Consider the following 15982-nt stretch of genomic DNA (forward strand, 5'->3'; position numbering starts at 1 on the left):
ACTGGGGAGAACAGACCAGCACCCACCTTGCTACACCCTCCTTTCAGGCAGTTGTAGACAGGGGTAAGGTCTCCCCTCAGCCTCCTTTTCTCCAGGCTGAACAGCCCCTGTTCCCCCAGCAGTTCTTGTAAGGCTTGTGCTCTCCTCTCTCCTTGTTCTCTCTCTTTGAACACCTCCAGGGAGGGGGCAGCTGTCATCACACACCACACAGAAGCTGATGGAGGGAGTTGGGCTGAGCACCACCCCCAGGCCCTGCCCCTTCTCTCCTGGACCATTCCTGCTGCTCTGGCTTTGTCCTGCAGGAGAAGGCTGTGAGCAGATGTGTGCTGGGCAATTGCTCCATCTGCGTTCCAGTAGCTCTGCCTTCAGCCCTCGCTGTCCACAGCTGTATGAGAACATTCCCTCTGGGAGCCACAACCAACAGCTGTTATAAATCAGAACTTCAATCTGTGTTCCAGCTTTAGGAAAAGGCTTTATTGTGTAACTGCTGCCCCGTGCTCAAAGTGGCCTTCAGCACACGGCGCAGTTCTCGATTGCAGTGAGCTGAAGGCGTGTTCACCCCCACTTCCTGAACAGCTCCCGCTGTGGACACTTCGTACATCGATTTCTCTGCACTCAGAGCAAATACAAAATTGTACAACAGGCACTGAAGCACAGAGGGTGCCCGCAGGGAAGGGAGACGGCAACAAAGCTGACGTGCAGGACAGTGACATCTACAGGAATCAAATAAGTGTAGAAATGCCATATACAAATTTTAATACAAATATCTATAAAAATCAGAAAAGTGAATTTGCATTTTAGTTTCAAATAGAACTTATTTTTTTAATTATTCCAGTTGGAGAAACATTAGCTTGTATATTCCCCACAAACTACTGTACACTGCTCTCTTACACTGGAAAATCTGAGCGTGCAGGCAGCCCTGCTGCACCCATACCTGGAATTCAGAATTAAAAAAATAATGGCTACTTTCCGACGTTAGAGCATAACCGAGGTTACTGAAGCCTTAGGAGGAATTGGATGAACAGCGCTGAAGGAGTAAGGTGTGACACGTATCACAAACACGGACAGGCTTAGGATAGGATGGCAGGGCCAGCTCATTGCTGGAACAAGTGTTGCAGAAGATGTCCCCGCAGTTCCTGCAGTGATGCTGTGAACAGAGTCAGAGTAAGCACAGCCGCCTAAACCAAGCATCGGGAAGAGAGAGATCAGACCTCCAAACAGCTCTTCCCTCTCCATCCTCCTGTTCCCAACAGGCCCAGCTCTCCCAGAAGCACTTCCTTCACGGCCACAGAGCCTGCGCGTGTTGCCAGGCCCAGGCTTTTGGGGAAGAGGCAACCCTGGGCTGCCAGGCCCCACAGCGGGCACGCCGAGCTGTCCCAGCCCGGGACAGGAGCCACAGCAGCCCCAGGGACTGAAGTGCGGGGCTGCCAGCACCGGCCCTCAGCACCCACAGACCGTGGCACGGGAGCATGTGGCCCTCACCACGCTCTGCCCAGGGAAGGGGCCAAGTAGAACCGCTTTTAGGATGGGAAATACCACATTACTTGTCTATGTATTTATCACAGCAGCGTGATCTGGAGCCACAGCACTGTTAGTTCCTCCCTAGGAAACTACGCAAGAGCACAATTTTAGTTTTCCATGACAAAAGGGAAGAAGAACCCAGTGAATGCCACTACCTTCCTTCTCGAGATAGAGAATTCCTTTTCACATTGCTTGCAGTGTGTGGCTTCGTCGTCCTTCAGCCAGGTATGACCCTAGGAAATTGGAATGAAAACCTCACTATACCTACAAGTGAATTTATAAAACAAACCCCAAAGGCAGCTCCCCAACACTGTTGGTGTATTTCAAAAGCTGCCTTTTAAAGCAAGATAACCATGGTGAAATGTGAAAGTGTTCAAATGCATATCTTTAGTAGTCAAAACACCCATGAGATATCGAGTACCTTCAGCGCTTTATTTACTTCTTTAATGTCTTCCATCTTCAACTTTGACCTGGAAAAAAAATAAAAATCATTCCCTCTGCAGGACTTTACATTTGATTTGTGTTCCACTTCCCCTGTCATTCCACTGTGCAGTCACTGAATCTAAACTCGTACTGTCAGCTCCGTTAGAGCTCTGACCCACTCGGCATCACCAGGAGCTTTGTCACCCTGGGGTCTGCTGCCTTCTCCGTATATCCAGAAGAACGTGTGAAAAGCCCAGTTCCACTGTAGGAGCCAGGTATTTACTGTACGGTTTCCTATCACAGCCAGCTTACTCATGCAAGGATCTTCCCTCGCTTTCATTTCATGGCTGTTTTATTTCCCATGAATAGCAATCACCTCCTAAAATTCTCATGTTTGTTGATTTTTATAAGTGGGTGCATGTTAATATTATTTCTATTCCTTTGATACTCGATCCTGCAGGTTATGTCTCTCAGTCCAGCTCTAGAACTTACTGGCTGAGATGAAGTCCCATTTCTTGAAGCGCTTGCTCCTGCTCCTCACAGACTTTCTCTAATTGCTGCTTCTCATCCTGCAGTTTCCTCAGTTCCTATAAAATTAAGAACAAAATCAAGTTTTCTGTGTGCCAAGTTAGATCTATAACCTAGGTCAGAATCTCCAGACTACCCCAGCAGTTCACAAGAAAGAGCTCCTTTACAAAGCAACCCAGCTCTAAGGCCTGAGTTTTAGAATTGCACAGGTGAACTACCCATGTGTTCTTGCAGAGCACAAACAATGAAATCTTTAACCACATTTACCAGAAAGAGAGGAAGATTTTCAGGCTTTAAATATCCTGGAGCATTGCTAGAATGCAGCACTCCTATGCCCACACATGAGCAAATTCTCTTTAGGTTAACAAGAATGTTCATGCTTAAAAATTAAATTGAATTCTGTTGCTTTGAGTGCTTGAAAATGTGTTATTTTGTTGCATACAGTTGAAAGACCTCACACTGGCACTGGAAGCGCTGAACTTGCCATTTCCTGCCTGAGCAGGGGTATCTCATCACGGGACAGCTGAGGAGTGAACGGCTCAGACACACACGCGGCAAACGCTGGGCAGACAGCAACCTCCTCGGCCACCCCTAACTAAACTGTTTCCATTGCATGAGCCCTGCGTTGGCATTTCAGGCACAGACTCGTGTTACATCAGCCAAGCTCTTGAAACTCCTCAGAGGAAAGTAGCACAGAATACTCCACTACAGAATCAAACATTGCGCTGGTTCCAAGTCAGCTTTAATCCTGAACATATTTGCACTGCACATACCTTTTTCAGTCCTTCCATTTGCTGCAATTCTGTTTTAAGCAGTGTGGTAGCATCCTTCTCTTGGTGTAGCTCTCTTTGCAAAGTTTGTCTCTGTTCCTTTTCAGATTTTAACTCCTTTTCCAGAGTCAAGCTATTATTTAAAAATAATTCAGTCTAAGAAACTCTCTAGCAGAAAAATATCCTATAGAGTTTACAGATAGCAACAGTGTGAGAAGAAACCTTGTCCAGAACAGGACAAAAACTAGAGGGTTGTTATGGCAGCAGACATCAAAAACCTACTAGCAGTTTCAGGTCACAGAAAACGAGAAGCAATGAGTGGCTACAAGAAAAAACAACCCCAAAAAAACCTGACCCCCACAAGCACATATTGACTACTTGTGTTTAGATAAGACATATTTAAATATGACACTCTACCCTGAAGTCTGAAAAGTGAAAGAAGCATCTTTTATAGGTATTAGAAATATTTAGAGGCTTAACATTCTCTAAGGAGGCTCCCCAACCCCAAACCCCTCCAAAAACCCAGTCCATTTGGATGACAGTCAGCTCAGCCTACAAGCATGACTCTTCCTATCTCCTGATGCAGTAAAAGAGTGATTGAAAGCTCCATTGCTAGTGAGGACAGGCTTCTACTGGTACTCTCTGCTCTAAACTGGATGTTCTGGAACAAGCATTTCAAAATCCTCATGCTAACTGCTCATGACACAGAAGTGCTGTGCTTTCCGAGATCTTGACTGCTACTGTCAAAGCTTGCTGAACCCAACACAATTCAACCCTACTCCTCTTGAGACCTTAGCACAAACAGAGCAGAAAACACTTCTTAAAGAAATGGCAGAAAGGAAGGAAAAAAACCTGATCAGCTCAAATACCATTTGCTATCTAGATGGGACATCTGCTGTCGACAAGTGTCGAGCCTGCCAGCAAGCTCTTGCTTCATCTTGTTGCACCTTTCTTCCGCAGCCTGTCTTGCCTTTTCTGCATGCTGTAATCTGCAACGTAAGGAACATGTTCATTTGTTGTCAGTTCACATGCTCCTTGCTTAATCCCTCTCATTCTGTCCTTTTAGATTTACCATGCAGACCTCTATAAAAGCTTAACTGAAAAGGCCAGTGGACAAAATAAAGACTTTTGAAAGCAATTGTTTCTTCAAAAAAAAACCAACAAAACACCCCAAAATGCAAGTCATACCTGTTCTTAAACTAAAGTCAACAAATTTTTAACCAGCCTGCCTGGTTTTCAAATGGGTCAGATATTGGCATTTTTGCTTGAGAAAAGAGAGCAGGCAAGTGCAGAGGGTGATAAGGAGGAGAAAGGGAAAAGAACATCATGCCGGCACGTATGCCCAAATGTCTGTAGGAGGTGAGTGGAAGGTCATCTTATAAAGGTTTCAGTTGGAACCTTTCTACTGAAACTTCAGCATCGACTTCTTGAACTTGTAATTATTACCTCTCTTCCATTTGTTTCATAGAGGACATCATCTCATTTGTTTTTCCTTCAAAAGAGGATATCGCTTCTGTTTTCTGTTGTAATGAACACTCTGCATTCTGTAGGAATAAGGTAACATATTTTAGTTTTCTAAATCACAAAGTGTTAGTGTTCAATGAAAGTCTGCCACTAGATAAAGAATGTTTGTCTTGTTCCAGAACCATGCCTGAGTCTAACTGGACTGTACAAACGGAACACTGATAAGGCCAGCTTGTTTTGCTAAGAGCTCAGGAAAATACTTAACTCTCCTGTATTTTGACCCAGGAGATTAGCCACAAGCCATATATTTTCTCTTTGCAAACAAGCTTGAAGAAAGAACTGATCAGATTAAACTGACAGGATATGAATATCAATTATGATTTGAATGTAACAACTGCACTCAGTAGGCATTAAAAACATTAAACAATTTTAAAATAGATATTCTAAGAAAATTGTTGCATCTAAGCATTAGTTCAGGTAAGTGCATATGCATCCCTGATGCACAACTACTGTGTAAAACAACACCACTACTCTGCTCTTTCTGTTCTCCACCGTGTACCTACCTGAGACTTGTGAAACATCTGCAAGTTAATAGCCTTCACTTCTTCCAGCTGCTGGCGAAGTGCAACTAACGTGTCTTGTTTTTCATGAGTGTCTTTTTCCAGAAGTTTCATTGCAATTTCCATTTCTGTTTTCATTCCAATTTGTAGCTCCAACTCTTTCTCTAGTTCCTTACAAAGAGATTTCCTCATTACTGCCATGCAGTCACATGTCAGGGATCAGCATCTCCAACACCCGTGTAACCCCATACACAAACTCTTACCCCGAGATAATCCTGAACAATGACTTTACAGAAGAGTTTTGTCTCAAATAATACATTAAGTCAGTAGGACTGAAACACTGTCCGCTCTCCAGATCAGGGCAAGGGTGCAGATCTACTGGCATGAAGTGCAGAGCTCAGTGTAGCTTAGTGCGCTGTCAAATGAAGCTGAAGTTGGGTTTACTAAGAGCCTTGGCCTTCAGCAAGCCTGAGCCAGCCTCTCCTCCAGTCACTAATTAGTTCACTGTGCAAGTGACTGTTGTGCATATACTGTATTTTCTTCCCTAAAGACGGGTGCCTCTCTTTGTGTTTGACCTTAGTCTCTGCTATAATAATGCTGGTAGGTTTCTAAACAGGAAAAGACCTTTTATTTTCAGCATTCCAAAAGCCCCAATTTCCACTTCTTTACAGACACTGTTAAAGACCAATGTCCAGCACCTTGCTTGCAATTCCTTTACAAATTCTGAACAGCTGCAAAAAGTCCACAGCATACATATCATACGCGTAATGCTGCCTTAAAGTAGGCAGAATCCTGTATCTTCCATTTCCCTTTTTACAGTTAAGTTTCCTTACCATCCTTATTTTTTTTTCTTCTTTCAGCTGCTTCCAAACATCACTGTACATCTCATCAAGACCCTGGCGGGACTGTTTATAAGTATCCAATTCTACTTTAGTATCCTCTTTTGTTACCTACAAGAAACATTAGCCAAAAAAGCTACATAAGATCACAACACTATGTATTTAAAGTAGGCCTTAAGTTCTGCCATGTAACAAATATTTCCACCTGCTACCTCAAGTAAAGTCCTACTATTTTACAATTAATAAGCTGGCAAATGTAAATAAGCTGAAATTTCAAAGAATACATAAAAATAAAAATAAACCATTCTAATACTTTTAATGCTTTCTCTCTTCTGCAAGTCTATGTTTAAGTGTGTAGTAAAGAACAGCAAAATCTAAGGCCTGTGCATGCTATGCATAAAAACAGCGATCCACACAAGAGCATGCTAAGCATTCCAGCTCAAAGTGCTTTTGAAAGCACTGACAACAGCTGATCAGAAGAGATCACTTATTTGAGGGATCCTCATTATCTTTCAACAGGTGTCCCACCTCTACGCTTTTTTCACTCCGTTCACGAATTAATTCATTTTGTTGTTTTAATTGCTGCTGCTCTTCCTGTAGTGATCCAATCCGGTCAGTTGCTGCTGTGAGCTGTTTACAAAGAGAACATATCTGTATTTAATCACGTGCAACATCTGGAGGAATTCTATAGTTAGTAGCTCAGCCTTTATAGCAGGTGTGCTGCTCGCTTCCCCTTTTGGCCTTTTCACTCTCCCCAGAAACTGCTGCACCCTTTCACAGCCATACTCACTGTGCCGCCTAAATTAATGAACCCACTAGCATTTGTTCACTTGACTTCTGCTTCACACCATCAGCAGTTATTTTTAAATATTAACTGTGCAAAGAAATGAATCCTAGTGTAAAAGGCTAAAATCCACCACCGATCTGTGATCTGTGGTATTCCACTTTTGGTATGAAGCAGAAGTCATATAGCAAGTCAGGGCTGTCTTTCACTGATGGACCCTTATGGCATTTTCAGGTGAAGGTACCCCAAAAAGTACTGAAAATCGGACTACACAGATACACTCCGAACTCATATGTGTGAACAGTAAAACATCAGCACCACACCAGAACCCAAACCAACCATTATCGTGCATGCTGCTGGATTCTATTTCAGTTCCCAGCTACGAAAGATTTCCTGACTGAAGTGTGACTGACAAACACATACACATCTATATGCAAAAGGAAGAGGGACAAATCACGTTCATTACAGTGGCATGATTACTTTTGAGTGGAGATAAAATACCTAAGGAAACCTGTCTAACAAATAGGTACCCAAAAGCATTTTAACAACTAACATTAGAAGCTTGCCACAGAACTTTCCTCACTGCCAACTCATACCGATCACCCCCACTTCATTAGCATCAACTCAAGTATTAGGTCTAACATACATTCTTACGGAGTTTGGCCTCTGATGGAAAACGGCTACTAGAAATATTTAATGGACCAGACACAAACCTCTTCCTGGAGTTTTGAATTGGTCTTTTCCAGACAGTCTATTTTGTTCTGAAGATCTGCCACTGTGCAACTGCAGCAAGGAAAAGAGATGCATTAAAAAAAGAGAAGTGTCAGTGTTAAGCGTCTATTCCTGTCCTCAACCATACTTTCACCATCTTGCAGTTGGTAACAGTGAAATACTACAGTGTGCTGGCAAAAATCTCAGAGGAAGGATGATCATCCCTCTTAAGCTCTGACAGGACCATGCATTTCCCTACAGCTGACAGCCTACTGTATTAGTTAGCAGCTCTGTTCTTGCTTAGCTTTTGCAGTTTTAACAGCGCTCTGATGTTCAAGAGGGCAAGCAGGGCCTACTGCTTCCTACTGAGCAACATGTGGAGGAAGAACAGACTTGCCCTCTAAAGAATGAAGGTCCAGATGGACTTGTAATAGTTTTCTCTTGAAAAAGTAGCTTCAAAATCTCCTGTTGATAACTAATAAGTCTCAAAAGAGTCAATAATTACTACACAGGTATGTTTTCTGCATTGCATATGCCATCAGAAGAGTAAGATTACAAAATGAAACTAAGATTTCAGGAAATAATCAGAAAAGGCATTTCAATATCAGACAAAAATCTACAACACTGACAGCAAATTCGTACTGGGGAAGCCAAACAAGACCAGTGTTTCTACATTTGAACAGATGAAAATCCCACCTTAGATGTCGGTTAAGTTCTTCCACATAATGCTTCTGGTCAAGGACAGCTGTAATCCCTCCATCCCTAGTTGTAAAAGTGAGAATTTATTGATTGAGAAAAAACTCCTTCATTCTACAGTGCTAGTTTGTACCAGAGTTTTCAGCACAGGCTTGCAAATTAACTTGAAACCTTTCCTCCTTTTTGTATAAAAACACTTGTGCCTGAGCTAGACTGGAAGCACCAGCGAGATGGGGTGGTGACGTAGCTGCTTCTCCTCAGCAGCTAAGCAGTAAAGTGCTCTGAAGTGCAGGAAATGCATGAACTATGGAGTCCCCTCCATTCATACCGGTCTTCCAGATACAATGATGCTAACAGCTGCAGTCACTAATTCACCTGAAAGCACTTCTTCCCCTGCCCCAACTGATTGCTTCCACAAAGATAGATACTTCACTGAAAGCACTTCTAAAACTTAAAAACAAAGCTGCAATTTAGTAGTGGGTGACCTAGCAGATCATGTCTCCTAAAAACCAATAAAAACACAACCTAAAATTTCATGTACTTTTAATTTGGTCCCAGCTCAAGACACAAACTCTCTACACTGTACTGTCGTTAAAATGACCTTGGGCTCAACCTCAGAAAGTCACTACTTTTGTTAAGGGAACAATATCTATTTCAGATTCTCATTTTTGGATGTTACAAGAGTTTGAGATCTCTAGCATTTATGTGCTCCCACCGTTCATCTGACAGGTTTCTTCTGTAAAGAACATAACAATTTTGAATCACTAATTCACTGTACTTACTGTTTGTTATCACTGTCCTGTGTTTCCTTAAGGTACAAGGAAAAATCAATCACTCCAACCTGAAAAACATTTAAGACACAAACACACCTTCACAGTGCAATTCTGTGTAGCAGCAGATATTAGTCTAACTTTGGAAAAAGGTAAACATCAGAAGTTTATGTTTATAAAGACTGATAATGCCTATATTTTTCCCAGCGGAAGCAAATGTACAAGCTAGCATTTGTTGTAAACGCAGCACAATAACCACATTCAGTGCGCCAAGTCTCTGGCAGTTATTGTTTTGACAGCATTTCCACAAACTGCTCCTTAAAGAGGAGGGTACTTATGTGCATCTGTTTTTTTTGATTCAAGGTGGGAAATATGACAAGCTTCCACACATGACATTCTTGCTCTGCCCCCCCCTTAAAATAAAACAAACTCAAAAAGAAAAAAAAAATCATGCTTTCTAAAAACAAACACAGTATCTTATGGATCCATGACATTTATAAGAACAGAAAGAATTGCTTAAAGTTAGCCACATTTATAAATTGTAGAACAGGCAGGATAATTTCAACATTATTTTCTGCAACATTATCTTTTAAAGAACAAGAAGGTTAATAAGGAACAATGTCCAATCTTTGATTTATCCTAAGACTTTCAAATACCTACTTAGGAAAACAATGGCAAACCCTGACTGCATACCACATTTCAGAATTCTGGACCCAATTCAGTAAAGAATTCATGGATGTGCTTAATTCTACCTGAATCTTATACAGACTGATCTTATTTAAGTTTTAATCTTCACCTGGGAGTCCAAGTCTTCTCCTTTCAAGCAAAGGTTTGCATCAATAACATTCAGTCCAACTAGCAGACCCACAATGACTGCTCCTTCCTCCTCCATCATCAATGCACCAGGTTCGTAAAATTCACTAGAAGAAACATTATAAGGCATCACTGCACATTGTAACAATTATAACAGTGCTTCCATTACTGAAATCACATAAATAGTAATGTAGTGCGTATAAGCTTCCTCTCTTTGCTAATTTATTGCATACGGTGGAAGGTGTAGAGCTTTTAGAAAACACTCTACTTATTCCTCTGTGGTTTCATTGCAAAAACAATGAACAACTTGCTCCTCTGCAGGCTGCAAGAAAAAGCTTAAAGTCGTCACTTAATGACCTCTTACTACAGCAATGCAAGGTGTCAGTAATTCAGCAAACACAATCTATTTATGTCCATAGTGTTACCTTAGCAGCTGCTTATGGTCCAAGAGTACTTTGAGATAATCTGCCAGTTTCTTTTGCATAAGTGCCAGATAAAGCCAAGCCCTTCCTCTTCCTACAGCAGTCCTGAAATGAAAAGTTGCATGTTTTGGTAAAACTAAAATGGCTTATTAACTGGATTAATCCAATTCAAAATTCTCCCTTTTTCAAAGTGTTCTCTCCAGAACACAGAAGCATTTGAGTAAATCCCATTGCTTCAGAGAATGGAAAGTACACTGAAAAATCTTCCTAACTCAGAAAGACATGCATAGTTTCAACTGCCACCACAACCCAACTATTGATGCACCCTGGCATGATAAACAGTCTCTCTTCATCATCCTGGATTACTGAAGTGAAACACTACTAGCAATTGCATAAAACTAGACAAAGCCATAAAAGTGATGGAAGGAAGAGGAAAGAAAATATCTGTGAAGACTCTACAGTCATTTTTAGCAAGCTTATAGAAATTTCCACACAGTCTTCAGTCTGACAGCATTGTTTGAATCAGAAGGACAGAGTAGTTTGAGATGTCCTCCACATCTCCTGGAGAAGTCAGTGCTTCCTACATACCCTGGTCTTCTCTTTTGGAACAAGATCTCCTTAAGAAAGGTGAGGGACTACGCAATGTATTCTTTTTCCCAGCAGTATAAGCGAAATGCATCATCCCCCAACAATGAACTTACTTCAACTCTGGCAGGTTTTTAACACTAGTTGCTATATCTGATGCTTCAGGACAAAGTTTTTCCACTAGCTCCAAAGGACCAAAAAATGATTTGTTCTGTCCAATAAAAGTCTTCTTCACTAAAGTGAGCACACAGAGAAGTTTGTGAGGAAAAGTGACAGGCTTTCAACTCCAGAATCACAAATTTTAGTCTACATTTGACTTTGTTGTACCAGCTCCTAATAGGTCAATGAAAAGGGGGCATCAAAAATATCGTGACAGTTTAGGAGGTACAAAATACAGCGTTTACGGGAAGGTAACCGCACAGTTCTATGTGAAATACTGGTTAGCATTGCATGGAGTACACGGTTAAATTAATGTTACACAGAAGACAACCTGGAGACACAGCCAGGGATGACACAGACTCATTTATCCACCTCTCCTCGGTGCGGCAGCAAGAGTGGGTGCAGGGAGTGAGCGCCCACCTTTCAGTCCGTGCTTGAGGCAGTGTTCCAGCACCACGAAGAACTGCTGCAAGGGCGGGAAGTCAGAGTCCAGAGTCCGGCCCAGGCTCAGGGCTGACTGGATCAGGATTTTGATGCTGAGCTTCATCATGTTCATAAGGTTGGCGCGCTCCTCCATGGCGTGGCACCGTGTACCTGGCGGGGGACATGAGTGGGGACAGAAAAGCGGGTTTAGAGATGCGCTCACCTAGACCCTCAGCATGCTGACACCGGCCGTGTTTCTCCCTGACCCCTTACACCAGCCTTACTCTGCAATCTCCTCACACCCTCCGTGCCTCCCCAGTCCCTTGCACACTCCGTGTCCCCCTGAGCCCCTCGCACCCTCCCTGAGCCCCTCACACCCTCCCAGGGCCCCTCGCACCCTCCCTGAGCCCCTCGCACCCTCCATGTCCAACTGAGCCCATCACACCCTCCCTGAGCCCTTCGCACCCTCCCTGAGCCCCTGGCACCCTCCCTGAGCCCTTCTCACCCTCCCTGAGCCCCTCACACCCTCCATGTCCCCCTAAGCCCCTCGCACCCTCCCTGAGCCCCTTGCACCCTCCATGTCCCCCTGAGCCCCTCACACCCTCCATGTCCCCCTGAGCCCCTCACACCCTCCATGTCCCACTGAGCCCCTCGCATCCTCCGTGTCCCACTGAGCCCCTCGCATCCTCCGTGTCCCCCTGAGCCCCTCACTCCCTCCCTGAGCCCCTCACACCCTCCATGTCCCCCTAAGCCCCTCGCATCCTCCCTGAGCCCCTTGCACCCTCCGTGTCCCCCTGAGCCCCTCACACCCTTCATGTCCCCCTGAGCCCCTCACACCCTCCATGTCCCACTGAGCCCCTCGCATCCTCCGTGTCCCCCTAAGCCCCTCGCACCCTCAGTGTAGCCCCTTCCCCTCTCCCCTCCCCCGCCCCGCGCTGACACCGGCCCCGCCCCGCGCGCCGCCATCTTGGGCAGCGGCACGGACTGAGCCACGGGAGGGGCTGGAGGGACCTTAAAGCCCAAGCAGTTCCACCCCCTGCCATGGGCACGACACCTCTCACCGCACCAGGCTGCTCCAAGCCCCATCCAGCCTGGCCTTGAACACCTCTAGGGACAGGACAGCCACAGCTTCCCTGGGCTGGTGCCTTGCCACCCTCAGAGTGAAGAAATTCCTCCTCATGTCTCCTCCAAATCTTCCCCTCTTCAATTTAAAGCCATTTCCCCTCGTCCTCTTCCTGCACCCCCTGATCCAGAGCCCCTCCCCAGCTTTCCTGGAGCCCCTTTCAGCACTGGAAGCTGCTCTAAGGTCTCCCCGCAGCCTTCTCCAGGCTGAACAACCGCAACTCTCTGCCTGTCTTCATGGCAGAGGGGCTCCAGCCCTCACATCATCTCTGTCGCCTCCTCTGGACCTGTTCCAACAGCTCCATCTCCTTCTTACACTGAGGATTCCCGAACTGGACACAATACTCCAGATGAGGTCCCACAAGAGAGGAACAGAGGAGCAGAATGCCCTCCCTCGATCTGCTGGCCACACTTCTTTTGATGCAGCCCAGGATGCGGTTGGCTGCCTGGGCTGCAAGCGCACAGTGCCAGCTCACGTTAAGCTGCTCATGATATATATGTATATCACCTATAGTGATAGGTCGAGGGGGAAGGGCTTTAAATTGGAAGGGGGGGGTGTAGATTGGACATAAGGAAGAGATTCTTTGCACTGAGGGTGGTGAGACACTGGCCCAGGTTGCCCAGAGAAGCTGTGGCTGCCCCATCCCTGGAGATTTTCAAAGAGAGAGAAGGACAAGGAGAGAGGAGAGCACAAGCCTTACGAGGAGCTGCCGAGGGAACTGAGGAGTGACATCATCTCTGTAGCCTCCTCTGGACCCACTCCAACAGCTCCATTTCCTTCCTACGTTGGGGATTCCAGAACTGCACACAATACTCCAGGAGTGGTCTCACCAGGGTGGAGCAGAGGGGCAGAATCCCCTCCCTCGCCCTGCTGCCTGCGCTGCTTTGGATGCAGCCCAGGACATGGTTGGCCTTCAAGAGGAGCGAGACAAAACCTGGCCACTGGCTGGCATTCTGTCTGCAGTCAGTCAGCATCAGGGTCTGCAGGCAGGGGCTGCCAGTCACTGACCAGTGGCCATCAGTTGCCTTGTGAGAATCCTGGTGTCCCCTGTGGATCACACAGGTCACTCCCATGCAGGAATCATGTAGGTTAAAGTCAAGTCAAACCGGTGGAGCCGCTGTGTCAGTCACATGCAATGCTGTTAGCACAAAATTCCTAACACCACGCACCAATCTCTCTGGGTACTCAGTATTACCTTCCTTTTTGTGCGCACAATGTTGATTTAGGGTTAAAAATGAGCAAAGGTCTTCCTGTAACAGAAGAGTGAAAAGGGGGAGTCGTTCTAATCAAACTGACCTTAATAACCTCTCTGGGTACTCTCTATTACTTTCCTTATGCACAGTGTTGATATAGGATTAAAAATGAGAAAAACTCCTCCTGTATCAGAAGAGTGAGAAAGGGGACTCATTCTAATCAAGCTGACCTTAATCACCACAAAGCACACAAAGCCCAGTCTCCTCAGCAGCCTCTTGTACCACTGACTTGCATCCACTGCTTCAAAACTGCACATATCATAGAATCACGGAACGCCTTGAGTTGGAAGGGACCCATAAGGATCAGCAAGACCCTTGTGCCTCCACAGGGCAACCTGAACATTCACACCATGGGCCTGATGGCGTTGTCCACATGCTTCTTGAATACTGTCAGGCTTGGCGCTGCGACTGCTTCCTTCTTCCTAATATTCAACCCTTTTCCTAATATCCAATATGAAGAACCTTTTCCTAATAGCCAACCCAACCCTCCCCTGGAACATGTTCCTGCTATTCCCTCAGGTCCTATCAGTTCCAACCCCCCTGCCATGGGCAGTGACACCTTCCATTGGATCAGGCTGCCCAAGTCTCCATCCAACCTGGCCTTGAACCCCTCCAGGGATGGGGCAGCCACAACGTCCGTGGGCAACCTGTGCCAGTGTCTCCCCACACTCACAGTGAGGAAATTCTTCCTTATGTGTAGTCTAAATCTGCCCCTCTCCAGTTTATACCCATTGCCCCTCGTCCTATCACTACAAGCCTTTATAAAAGCTCCTCCTCAGCTTTCTTGTAGCCCCTTCAGGTACTGGAAGGTCGCTGTACGGTCTCTTCGGAGCTTTCTCTTCTCCAGGCTGTACAACTCCAACTCTCTCAGCCTGTCCTTGTGAAACTTATGTCCTATGAAAGCCACGCAGGACACACAGCCCTGCTCCTGCTCGGAGCTCACACAACTGGAGGATGAGAAACTGACCAGATCAGGGAACTTTAGAGAAAGACAGCAAAAGAATCACACGAAAGCTTACTGAATAAAACTAAACTCCATTTTCCCAAATAATACATTTGGGAGTCCAGGATTATAAGAGTTATAAGACTTTAGGATTATAAGAATTTATGATTCTTCTGATCACATTTTGCTGCATGCCTGCATCGTGCTTATAATTTTTGCTGTAATAACACCCCCCGCCCCCCACGCAGCAGCATTTTTAAAGCTCGATTGGAAAGAGCAACCAAGCCTCCCTGACCAGCAGCACTTACGGCAGCAAAGCTCATTTGCGCACCGCAAAAGCAAGGTTTACCCGGTTAAGCATCACCATACTTGTCGTGGCCGTGCTGTCAGTGCTGACCGGTTTGGACACGAGTCCTACCAAAGATGCAGACTTCAACGCGCTTCCGTAGCCCAGCGCCAAGTTCTCCGAGGCTTTCCTGGCCAGCGACAGGATGGGAGCCGACCACCTCGCTTCTTCCGTCTTGCCTTTCTCCCCGTTTTTCAGCTCGGCAGCGTTATGAGGGACCTGATTTTTGTCAATGATCTCGAAGTCTTCCTGCTCGGCCATCTTCGCCGAGTCACGTGACCGCAGGGGCGGGGCTGGGCGAGGAGGAGGGGAACCATCGCTGTGATAAAAACACGCTGGCGATGTTGTTATTCCTCGCTGCGCTCAGGGAGGCGACGAGAAAGCTGGGGAGGGACTTTGTATAAGGGTATGTAGACTCATAGAATGGTTTGGGTTGGAAGGGAGCTTAAAGCCCATCCAGTTCCAACCTCGCTGCCATGGGCAGGGACACCTCCCACCAGACCAGGCTGCCCAAGCCCCATCCAACCCAGCCTTGAACACTTCCAGGGATGGGGCAGCCACAACATCCCTGGGCAACCTCGCCCAATGCCTCACCACTCACATAGTGAAGAAATTCTTTTTCACTCTGCTGAAGCACAGTGATGCTCTTCTGAGCTAAAAACTGCTTCGCAGACGAAGCGTTCTGGTCTGACGTGGTGTCTTGGTGTGAACATACTGTTCACTCTTGCACACTCACATTTTCCAACGCAGGGTAAGAAAACGTCTCTGTTTGAACACACATCCGCTCGTGCTGAGTGAAGTGATGGAGCTGAGCCCTGTCTCACTGTGACAGGTTAGAACATACTGTAT

General features: G+C 45.6%; 1 protein-coding gene across 5 annotated transcripts; it reads right to left on the reverse strand.

Annotated features, from left to right (window-relative positions):
• Positions 1-842: 842 nt before the first annotated feature.
• RUFY1 (RUN and FYVE domain containing 1) lies at positions 843-15422 on the reverse strand. 5 transcript variants are annotated; one of them, XM_054079225.1, is made up of 19 exons: positions 15137-15422; positions 13787-13841; positions 11466-11639; positions 11003-11120; positions 10305-10406; positions 9863-9986; positions 9079-9137; positions 8297-8362; positions 7603-7672; positions 6634-6735; positions 6100-6216; positions 5270-5437; positions 4689-4786; positions 4112-4231; positions 3246-3375; positions 2437-2531; positions 1943-1991; positions 1677-1754; positions 843-1147 (listed from the first exon to the last, which is right to left on the reverse strand). In XM_054079225.1, exons 1-19 carry the CDS (start codon positions 15392-15394, stop codon positions 1004-1006), a joined length of 2127 nt encoding a protein of 708 aa, XP_053935200.1. In that variant the 5' UTR covers positions 15395-15422; the 3' UTR covers positions 843-1003. The 5 variants fall into 5 exon arrangements, with proteins under 5 accessions (XP_053935200.1, XP_053935202.1, XP_009559300.2 ...); XM_054079227.1 differs by having other exon boundaries at positions 15157-15253; XM_009561005.2 differs by lacking the exon at positions 13787-13841 and having other exon boundaries at positions 15157-15422.
• Positions 15423-15982: the final 560 nt, after the last annotated feature.

The sequence above is a fragment of the Cuculus canorus genome, chromosome 14 (assembly GCF_017976375.1).
Source record: "Cuculus canorus isolate bCucCan1 chromosome 14, bCucCan1.pri, whole genome shotgun sequence".
NCBI lineage: Eukaryota > Metazoa > Chordata > Aves > Cuculiformes > Cuculidae > Cuculus > Cuculus canorus.

Excerpts from the sequence above, each read along its gene's own strand:
- RUFY1 (XM_054079225.1), bottom strand. The coding sequence starts at position 15,394 with ATGGCCGAGCAGGAAGACTTCGAGATCATTGACAAAAATCAGGTCCCT. Across the intron at positions 10,407-11,002 it reads AAAAACCTGCCAGAGTTGAA|GACTGCTGTAGGAAGAGGAA; the intron begins GTAAGTTCATTG and ends TTTTCATTTCAG. Across the intron at positions 3,376-4,111 it reads TCCCATCTAGATAGCAAATG|CTTGACTCTGGAAAAGGAGT; the intron begins GTATTTGAGCTG and ends TTTAAATAATAG.